Consider the following 13,620-nt stretch of genomic DNA (forward strand, 5'->3'; position numbering starts at 1 on the left):
TAAAGTGGTATTAAAAGTGAAAAGTATGATTCTGCTGCTGTGTGAAATTAAACTGCTTTATTTTCAAGTGTTTTATAGTGGCTTGTGCAGACGGGTTGAGGAATTGAGAGACATTCACCTATAAATACACCAAAAAATTCTTAATATTCCTTGCTGAAATGTGAGGGGGTGGCAGGGGTCTTTTATCCCCAAGGGTCTTGTATGCCGTCAAATACGGTAAATAAGGATATTGTAGCATTGGAGGCTGTCCAAAACAGAATCAATAGGCTAATTCTGGGATTAGGTGATTATCAAGAGTGTCTAGACTCTAGACGATTTGGGACTGATTTTCTTAAAGTTTAGAAGAATAAGGTGTGACCTTATTCAAACATATAAGATCCCAACGGTGTTTGAGAGGGAAGATGTTGAAATTTTTTCACAAACGAGGGGTTATCATTACAATAGAAGTCAGTTATTTAAAATTGAAGCATATATAAATTTCTTCTCTCAGAGGATATCAAATCTCAATATTGTCTGCCATCTGGATTATAGAGGCCAAATCAGTAGACATGTAAGATGGAGAAAGACTGAAGAATTGAGGGCTATGGGGAAATGGCACAGAAGAGAAGTTGAGACCAACATAACCAGCCTCCTCCTACCTCAGACACCCAATTTAGTTTGATTATGGGAAAGCTGCTCCCAGCCCAGATAAACAGACATTCCAAAACAGCTGTCTAAATTTGGACAACTATCACTTTGGAATCACAATTTATAGTCAATGTGACAGACTCATCACAATACCCAGGTACACCTGAGTATACTAGTTGGACAGAAAATCCTTGGGAGCCCTTAACACTGATTCCAGGCCCCTGAAGCCATGTGGCATTAGGTGAAGAATGGCCAAAAAAATAACTTTCTCCCAAATATCATCTATCAATTTTTCCTCTTTCAATTAATATGTGAACAACATAAGAAGCAGCACTAAACCTGAAAAAGCAATAATTTACTTTGTGTGGGGATTTCAATGTCCATTACCAAAAGTGTCTTGGTTGCATTAATGCTAACTGACCCAGTTGACTCCTGAGTGACACAGCTTCCAACTTGGGTCCATGGACCACAATGCAGGATCAAAAGTTCTGGAGCTAACAATCAAGTGTACATTGCACATCACTACATATTGTTCCATAGTGTTAGTGGGTCAGAGCTACGAAGGACCTGAAGGAAAGTCATTGTCCTCATTTACAATAATAAATGAATTTGCACCCAAAATACAATCATACCAGACAAAAACATGACACCATATGAGACAATCTTTCAGCTCATATTTCTTCCTTTAAAAAACTATTTATGCAATTACCTACCATTTTGCCTTTTGACTTCTTCGCAGAATGACTCCTGACTGATGTGGTGACTTTTCCTAAAAATGTGACAATATATTATTTAGAAAGCAAATAAATGATATTTTATATAAGGAATAGGAACGTATGTAGGCCATCTGGCCCATCAAGAACTGCTCCACCATTCAATAACATGACGACTAATCTGGCAGTGGACTCAGCTCCACTTACCATTCAAAATTCAATCTGTTTCTTCAATACATTGAAAGGAGCAGCCTCTTCAGCTTCCCTGGACTGAGAATTCCATATTCACTACTTTCTTGGAGAAACAGATCCTCTTAATGTCTGTTTTAAATCTACGCCCTTGAATCTTAAGCCTATGTCCCCTAGTTCTAATCTTACCTGCCAGTGGAAACAACCCCTCTGCTTCAATCTTTTAAATTTTATTTTAAAATTTTAAACTTTCAGCACGGCAACAGGCAATTTTGTCTTGAAGTCCATGCCACCCAATTTACACCCAATTAAACTACTTACATTTTGAATCCTATCTACTCCATCCATCATTTTATCTCTTGATAAGATCCACCTCCTTCAAAACTGCAATGAGTATAGTCCCAGGCTACTCATTTTCTCCACATATATTAACCCCTTTGTTTCCTGAATCAATCTGGTGAAGCACCACGGTACTATCTCTAAAACCAGTACATCATTTCTCAAATAAGGAGACTAGAATTGCACACAATTGCACCCTCACCAATTCATCTGCAGTAGAATCTCCCTCCCCTTAAATTCAATTCATCTACCAATGAAGCTGAACATCCTGCTTGCCATTTTGATTACCTGCTGCACCTGCAAACTAACCTTATTGCAATTGGTGCACAAAAGCATGGTATTATTTTTCACCATTTAAATAATAGTCTGATACTGTTGCATAACTTCTACCATATCACATGATTAAACTATTTAGGACAGCAGTTGACATAATCCTCGCGTTAATCACGAGAATCCATAAAGGAGAATCTGTCCATTGCATGCAAAAAATGTTCTGATATAAGACAAAATTCTCAATGACCCAACACAGCAGTTACTTGAAATCTAACTAAATGCATCATTACTAAATCCTTAATATATGAAAAGTGGGAAAGTCTGGGATACCCATTGTGTTATCAACTAGCATTGATGTATATAGTCATTGCAATCTTACTTTGCCAGGTTTATTTAATTATGAAATGTGTCTAAATGAAGATGATGATTAAATCCAATAACTGTAGTTTTTTTCAGTCCTTGTTTGGAATTAATCTGGGAAGGAAGAAGAGACAACTAATTGGACTTTCTAGCTATTGGGTATTCACAGTTTTGATGCTTCCAACTGGGCAAGAAGGAAAGATCTTGTGAGCCAAATGTGATAATGTTAGCTGTATGATATGCTCTGCTGAGTTCATTTTTCTTTAGCATTTTATGAAAAAATCCAGCAGAAAAAATTCTCAAGCTTTGCTCCAGTACCAATGATATTTAAACAAAGCAGGAATATATAAAAAGGGAATGATGAAAGCCACCAATTGGCTCATTAGTCATTTCTTCACTGATTAGAAAAAACTACAAGAAAAACATACAGAACAGAAACAGAAGTACATTATTTGGCACCTCATGCCACAGCTGATTGCTTAACACTGCATCTCCTTCATGCAATAACTTAAAATTCCTTGATGATCACAACATCCAAATATCCATTTTTCTCTCCCTCAAGTACACCGGTGACCAAGAACCCAAAACACTGGAGAGAATTTCAAAGATTTTCTGCAGTCTGTGTTTTGAAATATCCCCTTCCCTCATTCCTGAATAGCTAATCCCTTATTTTAAGATTTTGACAACTGGTCCTGGTCATCACAGCCATAGAAAACATCATTCTTTAGAGAAGAATGTAATGTATTTCACCTGTGATTCCTTGAGACTCAAAAGAATATAAGCCCAGTCTGCTTAACCTCTGCTCTTTTAAATCTTTATTCTACTTACAGTACTATATCCTATTCATAGAAGGTAGTAAATTTTTGTGGCTAAGTCAGACCTTTACTCAATATTCTAAATATTGTTGCACCATCATCCAATGTAATTTCAGCAAGAAGTCTTTACTGATGTGCTCGAATCATTTTTATTACTTCATTGCATAAAAATTCCGATGATTCTCGTCAGAAACTGTATCAGCAGGACTTGGAACAAGGAGCATTTAAAAAGCTCCAGGAAAGGCAGTTGTGTGTTTAAATTTCTCCATTGCCAAATTAGCCATAACCAAGAAAGGAGCTTAAGTGGAGTGACTGGACATTGGAGCGAGAGATGCTGAGCAACTAATAGATAGCCAAATGTGGTAAATAAGCTGCATGATTTTCCCTGCTGAGTTCATTTTTCTTTAGTGTGTGATAATGTATTATGAGCATTATATGAAGAAATCCAACAGGAAAAATTTCAACTCATCCTACACCAAAAATGTAGGATTCAACTATTAGAACACACAGAGAGGTAGGGAAGAAGTCAGTGCAGGGTTACCCTGTGGTCACTCTCCTCAGCAATGTATACCCCTTTTGATACTGGTGAGGGGGGATGACCTAAGGCAGCAGTCAAAACAATGGTGTAGTGTTTAGTGCAACACCTTTACAGTGCCAGCAATTTGGACCAGGGTTCAAATTCTGAGCATTCTGTAAGGAGTTTGTACGTTCTCCCCATATCTGTGTGGGTTTTCCCCGGGGGCTCCACTTTCCTCCCACCATTCAAAACATACCAGGGGTATAGATTAATTGGGTGTAAATTGGGCGGCATGGACTTGTGGGCTGAAATAGCCTGTTATCGGGATATGTTTTAAAAAAGGATATTATAGAACAGTTAGCCTGACACCAGGTGTTGGAATTGATTGTCAAGGATGAGGTTGTACTTGAAGGCCATCATGGTTTCCTGAGAGAAAAATCTTGCTTGACAAACCTATTGGAATTGTTAGAAGTGACAAGCAGACTAGATAAAGGAGATGAAGCAGAACTTGTGCATTTGGATTTTCCGAGGGCCTTCAGTAAGGTGCTGCACATGAGGCTACTTAACAAGAGCCTAGGGTGTAACAGAAAACATGCTAGTGTGGTTGTGCATTGGCTGATTGGCAGTATGCAGAGAGTCAGAATACAGGGAACATTTTCTGGTTGGTTGACAGTTACTATGTTCCACAGGGGCTGTTGTTAGGGCAGCTTCTTTTTTTGATCTATATCAGTGGGTTAGATTATGTGGGTTAGAATGGCTTTGTTTGTACTGTTACTATGTCCTTATTAATAACACATTTTCTGAGTGGCCATTTTGTGTATGTGAGAGGGAGAGAGACAGTGACACAAGCTAAGGAAGAGAATTTGTTATGAGTTTCACACTACCTTTATCCAAGTTATGAGGCATGTTTTGCTTCCTTTGTCTGCTGTAAGCCACTAGTTTAGGCTTGGTCTTTCTATTAGATTCTTGTAACCAACTGATTTCCGTTTTGCCATCTGTTTCAGTGTCAGTGAAGAAGTATTTTTTATTTACATGACCTGTAGACTATAAAGGAGCACACAAAGGAATAAAATTAATCTACAATCTTTCAATCAACATCAGCAAATTCATTCAACCAGTAAAGTTCAGTTGCTTTGTTTGCACCAAGATAGTCAGTTATATCAAATTTGAATAACTGTCCTATTATACTGGACATCGAAGATTTTGCTTGCTGAACTCCTCTGGGTGTGTTTTATGGATTTTGGTCTGCTGATCACAAAAATCATCTTAAAAGTTTCCTACCATGTACCATTTTTAGATATAACCTGTTTTTGTGATTTCTTGACACATTTGAAGTCTACGTCAAGCATACAAAACCATGAAGAGCAACATGTCATTGAAAATTCATTTTCTGCATCTGCCCTTGGACTTGTTCCCTGCTGACCTTGAAACAGCCAGTGTCGAACATGGTGAAAGGTTTACCAGGACATTGCACCCATGGAGCTGTGGTTTCAGGGCAATGGAATTCATCAATGATGGTTGACATTGACATGAGATGCTGAGCACAAATGAAAATCAGCAGCAAAACAGTTTTAGGTCAGTTAAACTAATGCAATGTGTCGACATTATTAGGCAATTAAACAGGCTAAATTCAATGGAAGTTAATTTAATGTTTCTCCAATTTCCTATGTGATGCAGCAAATCTGAAATTATCTTTGTGTTCAGCTTGAAGTTGTCTATCATAGTGTGTGGTATATGTATTTATGTGCATTATATGAAGAAATCCAACAGGAAAAATTTCAACTCATCCTACACCAAAAATGTAGGATTCAACTATTAGAACACACTGAGAGGTAGGGGAGAAAGAAGTCAGTGCAGGGTTACCCTGTGGTCACTCTCCTCAGCAATGTAGACCCCTTTTCAGAAAGCAAAACCTTTGAAAAAATTTGTTGTCCACTGTTATTTACCAAATTGTAACTATTTAATTGAAAAATCATTATTTTTTAATCTGTTCATCTCTATATAAAATTAAATATATCATCACCATATATAAACAATTACACTAGCACTCCAAATTTCATATAATTTAAAATCCCAATGGTTTGGTAGCTTGATAACAGGGTGATCTTTCCTGTTCTTCTTTTAAACTCACTGGAGCCCTTCCTCCATTCACCCCTTAAACTCACTAACACATTGCTTCCCAGTATTCCTTGAAACTTAACAGTGTTCTTGATTCTCAAATTCCTGTAAAACTTAATGGGGCCATTTTCCCTGCTTCACACACTGAAATTCAGCAAGGCCCAGTTTGCTATGCTCCCTATAAATTCACCAGGCTCACTGGAACATGTATGCATAATCTAAAAATTGTGAATTAAAAGTGTGTTATGGTATTAATATCCAATAGTCCTAAATATCTGCCAATCCAGCACTAAAATCCTGAATTTGCTGAATAAATGAGTTCCACTGCATCGGTATTATTGCTGGTGATACAGTGTAAGCTATAATGAGTCTGGAGCAAACGAAGTGAGCCCCACTGAGTTAAAAGTGGGGGAAAAAGCAACAATCAAAGAAATTGTAGGTAACATTAGCTTAAGAGGACCATAAGAAGTACAACCATTTTAAATATAAAGGAGTATGGAGATCAGAGACTCTAAAAGGAAATTTTGATTAAATCAGACAAAAAAAATTTAAACAGATTTCTTCACAGAAGATAAAAAAACAGCAATTAATCAAAGAGAAATAGTCATTTGAGAATATTTTTCACGGCAGATGATTCAATAAGGAGGAATGACAGGACATACCTGTATCTGATTTGGGGAATGAACATCCATGCTGGGCATTCAGAATACTTCCCATGTCCTGGAAAGCTCCAGGTTTTATAGCTTGAGCTACAGCTGACATTATGATGCCAAATATTTCATGATGAAACATTTTTACAGGTAATCACTGTACAATTCAAGTGAGTGCAGTAGAAAGGTAGGTAACACCTGCTAGCATCTTGTTCTCTAAACCAGCTATTCTCAACCTTTTTTCATCTGTGTCTCTCCAGCTCCCCGCCCACCCAATCCCACCAAGAACTGTGCTCAAAGTTTATGGGCTCCTTTCCTTGTGTGAAGCAGTAAAGTTTTGTTTTCTTCCATAGTTCTCTCTGACTATTTAAAAAATGAAAAATTCTGTTATGTGAAGTAAAAAGAAAGCAAGGCTTTTACTTAAATATGCTGTGTCCCCCTTGGTGGCTGTAGGGCCCCCACTGATAATGGCTGCTCTAACCAGTATTCAGTCCTGGCTAATGATAGGAGAGAGGGTTCCTTGGGAAATGCAGACAAAGCCAAGGGTATGACTGGCTCAGTAGTACAGGGAGGAAGGAGAAAAATCTAAAGGGCAATAGCTAATTCTACATTCAAAGAATCAGGTAAAAGAAGTAATTGCAAAATGGTACATGGCTTCTTTGGTACTAAGGTATTGAGATCTCTTCTGGGGATGGTGCGATCTGTACAAAAAGGACAGGTTACACCTGAACTGGAAGGAGACTGGCAGAGATGTTTTCTAGAGCTGTTTTTTTTTGGGGGGGGGGGGGGTGTTAAACTAGTTTGGCAAGGGACAGTAACCAGAATGACAGACCAGAGAATAGAACATATGGTGCAATGTGTAGTGAGATTGTAAGGAAAGACAATGAAGGAAATATAAATGTAGGCAGTTGGAAGGATTGAAATGTGTTTACTTCAATGTGATATTAAGAATAAAGGAGATGGACAAAGCCTGGATCAGTACATGGCTTTTACGATGTTGTGGCTGTTACAGAGACTAGGCTGGCAAAAGGAGATGATTGCCTGATACAGGTACTGTGTTTAGATGTTTCATAAGGAAGGCCAAAATGTTTGGCTTGGAAGTCAGCCTGAAGAAAACTGAGGTCCTCCATCAGCCAGCTCCCCACCATGACTACCAGCCCCCCCACATCTCCATCGGGCACACAGAACTCAAAACGGACAACCAGTTTACCTACCTCGGCTGCACCATTTCATCTGATGCAAGGATCGACATAGACAACAAATAGCACCTTTGGAAGACTACACAAAAGAGTCTGGAAAAACAACCACCTGAAGAAACACACAAAGATCAGCGTGTACAGAGCCATTGTCATACCCACGCTCCTGTTCAGCTCCGAATCATGGGTCCTCTACCGGCATCACCTACGGCTCCTAGAACGCTTCCATCAGCGCTGTCTCCGCTCCATCCTCAACATTCATTGGAATTACTTCATCACCAACATCGAAGTACTCGAGATGGCAGAGTCCGCAAGCATCGAATCCATGCTGCTGAAGACCCAACTGCGCTGGGTGGGTCACTTCTCCAGAATGGAGGACCATCGCCTTCCCAAGATCGTGTTCTATAGCGAGCTCTCCACTGGCCACTGAGACAGAGGTGCACCAAAGAAGAGGTACAAGGACTGCTTAAAGAAATCTCTTGGTGCCTGCCACATTGACCACCGCCAGTGGGAAGATCTCACCTCCAACTGTGCATCTTGGCGCCTCACAGTTCGGCGGGCAGCAACCTCCTTTGAAGAAGACCGCAGAGCCCACCTCACTGACAAAAAACAAAGGAGGAAAAACCCAACACCTAACCCCAACCAACCAATATTCCCTTGCAACCACTGCAACCGTGCCTGCCTGTCCCGCATCGGATTTGTCAGTCACCAATGAGCCTGCAGCAGACGTGGACATACCCCTCCATAAATCTTCATCCGCGAAGCTAAGCCAAAGAAAGGAATAGAAAGAGAAGTAAAAGTGGAGGGCATTAGCATAATCAAGGATAGAATCACAGCTGCAGAAAGGGAGGACATTGTGAATGGATTGTCTGCTGAATCAGTGTGGGTGGAAGTCAGAAACAGAAGAGCAATCACTCTTTTGAGAGTAGTCTAGCTCCCAAATAGCCCTCGGGACACAGAGGAGCAGAAAAGTAGGCAGATTTTGGAATGGTGCAAAAATAACAAGGTTGTTGTTATGGGAAACTTCAACTCGTCTGGCATCTCCTTACTGCAAGAGGGATAGATGCTGCAGAATTTGTCAGGTGTGTCCAAGGATTCCCGACACAGAATATAGACCAGCCGACTGGAGGAGAGCTCATACTGGATCTAATACTGCATAATGAACCTGCAGAGGTGACAGACCTCTCTGTGGGGGAGCATTTCGGTGAGAGTGACCACAATTATTGTGTGGTGTGCTGTGATGCAGGCTTTAACCCACTTAAAATTCTGTTGTACACCAGTAGTAGTCTCAGTAGCTCCACATGTGACTGGCCCGGGAGGGGCTGGCTCGTCTATATACAGGTCAGTGATTGACAGCCAGCCAGGTGGAGTCAGCCTCCCAGGTGGTCTTCCTGCAGGTACAGAGGTCGCCCCCTGCAGTAGGCTGAGGGGCACGTGGCCCACACACTGACCTTATGGACAAGGATAGAAGTAGACAAAATGGTAAAGTGTTTAATTGGAGAAGGGCTAATTGCGATGGTATTAGGTATTTGGAAACAGATGTTCTCAGGGGAAAGGCAAAGAAGTAATGTGGAGGATGTTTATGTACCACTTGCCCAGGGCTCTACATAGATCTGACACAGGGAAAAGATGGTCGGATAAGAGAATCATGGTTGTCAAAATAAGTTAAGAGGAAGAAGGAAGCATACATAAGATTTGGGAAGAAAATGTCAGGAAGGGATCATGAGAATTATATGATAGCCAGGAAGACCTTAAGAAGAGAATTAGGAAAGCTAAAATGAAGATCAGAAAGATAACAAGATTGAAGACACGTCTGCTTAAAAATATAGGAGGTAACATGTGCCTGGAGACAGAGGAATTAGTGGAGGTCTTAAATGAATACTTTGCTTCAATGTTTACCAGAGAGAGGAACTATGGTCAATGTGAGGTCAGTTTAGAACAGGTATATGTGCTGGAGCATGTTGAAGCTCTGGAAAAGATATACCCCAGGAAGTGAAGGAGAGATTATTGGAGTGTTGGATCTTTGTGTCCTCCCTCACCATAGGGGAGGTACTAGAGAATTGGAGACATCTTGTTTCAAAAAGATAACAGGGAGTATCTTGGGAATTATAGACCATGATGGGCAAACTATTGAAGGATCTTAGAGACAGGATTTATAACCATTTTGAGAGGTACAGACTTTTCAGTGACAGTCAGCTTTGTGAGGGGTGGATCATGCCTCATGAGCCTAATTAATTATTTTGAGGAAGTGACAAAAGAAATTGAAGGTAGGGGGGAAATTGTGATGTATATGAATTTTAGTATTTGACAAGGTTCCCCTTAGTAGACACATTCAGAAAGTCATGAAGGATTGGATCCATGGAACCTTGGGTATGTAGATTCAGAATTGTAGTAGATGGAACTTATTCTGCCTGGAGGTCAGTGACTAGTGCATTTCTGCAGGAATTTGTTTTGGGAGCTCTGCTCTGTGGGATCATATCACAAGATAAAGGAACAGAAGTAGACCACTTGGCCCATCGTGTCTGTTCTGCGACACTATCCTAAGCTGAACTATACTCAGACCTAGTTCCAATTGCCAGCCTTTTCCCCATATCCCCTGATGCCCCACCAATTAGATATTTATCAATCCCTTGCTTAAACTCTCACAGTGATCAGCCCTCCACCACTGTATGCAGCAATGAGTTGCACAAATCTATGACCCTCTGAAGTTTTTTTCTCATCTTTGCTTTAAATGGATAACTTCTAATTTTAAGACTGTGTTCTCTTGTCCTTGATTCACCCAACAAGGAAAACATCTTAACTACATATACTCTATCAAAACCTTTTAACATTCAAAATGTTTCTCTGAGATCCCCTCTCATTCTTCTATCCTCCAATAAATACAATCCAAGAGTTGCCAAACATCCCTCATACCCTTGTATTCCAGGAATCATCCTAGTTAATCTCCTTTGCACTCTTTCCAACACCATCATATCCTTTCTAAGATAGGGGGGTCCAAAAGTGCACATAGTACTCCAAATGAGGACTCACCAGTGCCCCATTCAGCCTCATCAACACCTCTTCACTCTTATTCCTCTTGAAATGAATGCAAAATAGCATTGGCTTTCTTTACTACCAATCCAACCTGGTCATTAAATTTTAGGTTTCCTCTGTATAAGTATGCCCAGGTCCCTTTTCACTTCCGAGATTTGAATTTTCTCTCCATCCAAATAGTACTCTGCCTGTTTATTTCCACTACCAAAATGTAGAACTGTACATTTCTCAACATTGTATCCAATCTGCCATTTTTTGCCCAGTCCCCTTAGCTGTCCATATCCTCCTGCAACTTTTTGGTTTCTTCAACACTTCCTGCTCTGCCATTTATCTTGGTATCATCTGTGAATTTAGCCACAAAACCATTCAATCCACAATCTAAATCATTTTAAAAATATTTTATTTAAAATCAACACATATATAACAACAATGAATAAATCATAGTTTACAAATATATGTTGATTAATATATAATAAAAAAAGAAAGAAAAGAAAGAGAAAAAACCCAACGAATCCCTCCCCCCCCCCCAACCCTACTAAACTAAAATCTAAATCTAAAATACATGGTAACATAGCTATATATTGATTTGGGTTACTTCAGATGACGCTCTAGGATCTCAAAGAAAACATTTTTCTAATGAGACTCTTACTCATTTTCAGGGAAAACTTCAATGGTTGGAGGATTCAAAGAAACTATTTATTATTTTAGTCCCATTATTCGAACATATGGGCGCCAAACGTAAAAATGCAGAATATTTACTTTTCAAATTATATGTAATTTTTTTCTAAAGGGATACAGCTTTGAATCTCTGTATGCCATCTTCCTCATGTTAATGAAACATCTGATTTCCAAGTAACAGCAATACATTTCCTTGTCTTTCCAAAACTAATTTGACACATTTCAATTGAAAATCTGATAAAGACAGTTTAGGAGTTATATTCTCAAAATTTGCCATCAGCAATAATTCAGGAATTAATGGAAAAACACCCGTAATTCGTTGTAAGAATTTACTAACGGAAATCCAAAAAAGGTTTAACCTTTGAACAAGATCACGTAGAATAAACAAAGGTTCCAACATCATTTTCACATCTAAAACATTGATCTGATGTATCGGGTTTCCATCTATTCGATTTTTAAGGCGTAATATATAATTGATGTAAAAAGTTATAAAGTCATCTATATCTTACATTAATTGTATTAGATGTAACTTATTTACATAAATCTTGCTAAACTTGTTGATCTATTGATATACTTAAATCTTGTTTCCATCTTTCCTTTGACTTAAACAAACTAATTTAGGTGCTTTTTTCTTATAACATCTTATATGCGATTGAGCTACATTTTTTAGCCATTCCATCAACAATTAACTGTTCTAAATCTGTAAGATCTTTTAAAATCATATCAGATCCTAATTTCTCTTTTAAATAAGCTCTTAATTGAAAATAACAAAAAAAGTGTATTGTGAGAAATATCGTACTTAATTTTTAATTGATTAAATGATACCGAGTTCACTACCCTGAACTCTTCTGGTGTAAATTGGAGGAGTCATTTTGCAAATCATCTTCTTTAGCTGCCATGGAATATTTCTCATTACCCAAAATACCTTCTAACGACACCACAATCTAGTGGTGCTCAATACAGGTTGAATACCCCTTATCTAAATACCTGAAACCCGAAATACTGAATTATTTGGTATCTCTGACAACTCCCTAAATTCTCTACAGAAAGAGGTGATAGTGTTTGGATCCTTATTAGCCAAACGTCTGATCTTGTTGCAATGGAAGTCTGATAGGTGGCCTTCTATTACACAATGGATTAAGAACATCAAGTTCTTGATTAAACTGAAGAAAATCAAGCACACATTAAGAGAATCCACCGGAAAATGTTTCCACAAATTGCAACCCTTTATGCGCTATTATGCTGAATTATTGTGCTTAAATGTATAAATGTATAACTGCGAGATAGTTGTACTAGTACAATTGATAATATACTGAAAATACTGCCAGCAAAGATACCAAGGTAGTCAGCGAGCAGGGGGTTTGGGTGTATATTTGAAGGTGCATGTGAACATTTATGCATATTGGTTGGTTTTTCCGTACAAAAAAAGGGTCACAACGTACATCTGTATAATGTGAACAAAGTTGGTTTTGATGCTCCATAAAAATATTTTGGAAAAGAAAATGTTCCAAACAGTTGATTTTGGTAACCTTAAGGCTTGGGGAATGTTTTATTCTTGTTTTTCAGCCTATTAATGGCTTCCTTGATTTTCATTAGCACAACTCTGGTCCTCATGTTAAAAAATGGCAACTACAGACTCCAAAGGTGATCAGAAGCAAGCCTAGTTCTCTTATACCTGCACCAATGAAGCAATTACCTGAGTAAATCAAACATCTGTTAAGTCAAATGTCCCAAACATTGTGGTGCCCTGAAATGAAGGGACTATGTATAAAAAGTGTTGTAATTTCTACATGGTCAAACCAAGATACATACAAATAATCTTGAATAAAATCTGGAATGGGCACTTTAATCACACTTGAATTAAATTTTAAATGTAATTTTAAAAAAATTTAGATATACAGCACGACAACAGGCCATTTCAGCCCACAAGTCCATGCCATCCAGTTTACACTCAATTGCCCTATATCCCTGGTACATTTCGAACAGTGGAAGGAAACCCACGCAGACATGCGATTCAAAACCCAGTCCAAATCCCTGGTGCTGAAAACCGTGCTGCCCCTATACCATCTGTGTTTTATTACAAATATAAAACTAGACCACAGGGACAAATAA

General features: G+C 38.7%; 1 protein-coding gene across 8 annotated transcripts in view; it reads right to left on the bottom strand.

Annotated features, from left to right (window-relative positions):
* Positions 1 to 13,620, bottom strand: part of sycp2 (synaptonemal complex protein 2) — a 328,877-nt gene that overhangs the window by 97,865 nt on the left and 217,392 nt on the right. For all 8 annotated transcript variants that reach the window (XM_069884683.1, XM_069884685.1, XM_069884690.1 and 5 more), the window contains 2 exons: positions 4,718 to 4,877; positions 1,341 to 1,396 (listed from right to left, as the gene is read on the bottom strand). In XM_069884683.1, the coding sequence (XP_069740784.1) occupies positions 1,341 to 1,396; positions 4,718 to 4,877 (216 nt within the window). The remainder of the gene's footprint in view (positions 1 to 1,340; positions 1,397 to 4,717; positions 4,878 to 13,620) is intronic.

Source organism: Narcine bancroftii, chromosome 6 (genome assembly GCF_036971445.1).
Source record: "Narcine bancroftii isolate sNarBan1 chromosome 6, sNarBan1.hap1, whole genome shotgun sequence".
Taxonomy (NCBI): Eukaryota; Metazoa; Chordata; class Chondrichthyes; order Torpediniformes; family Narcinidae; genus Narcine; species Narcine bancroftii.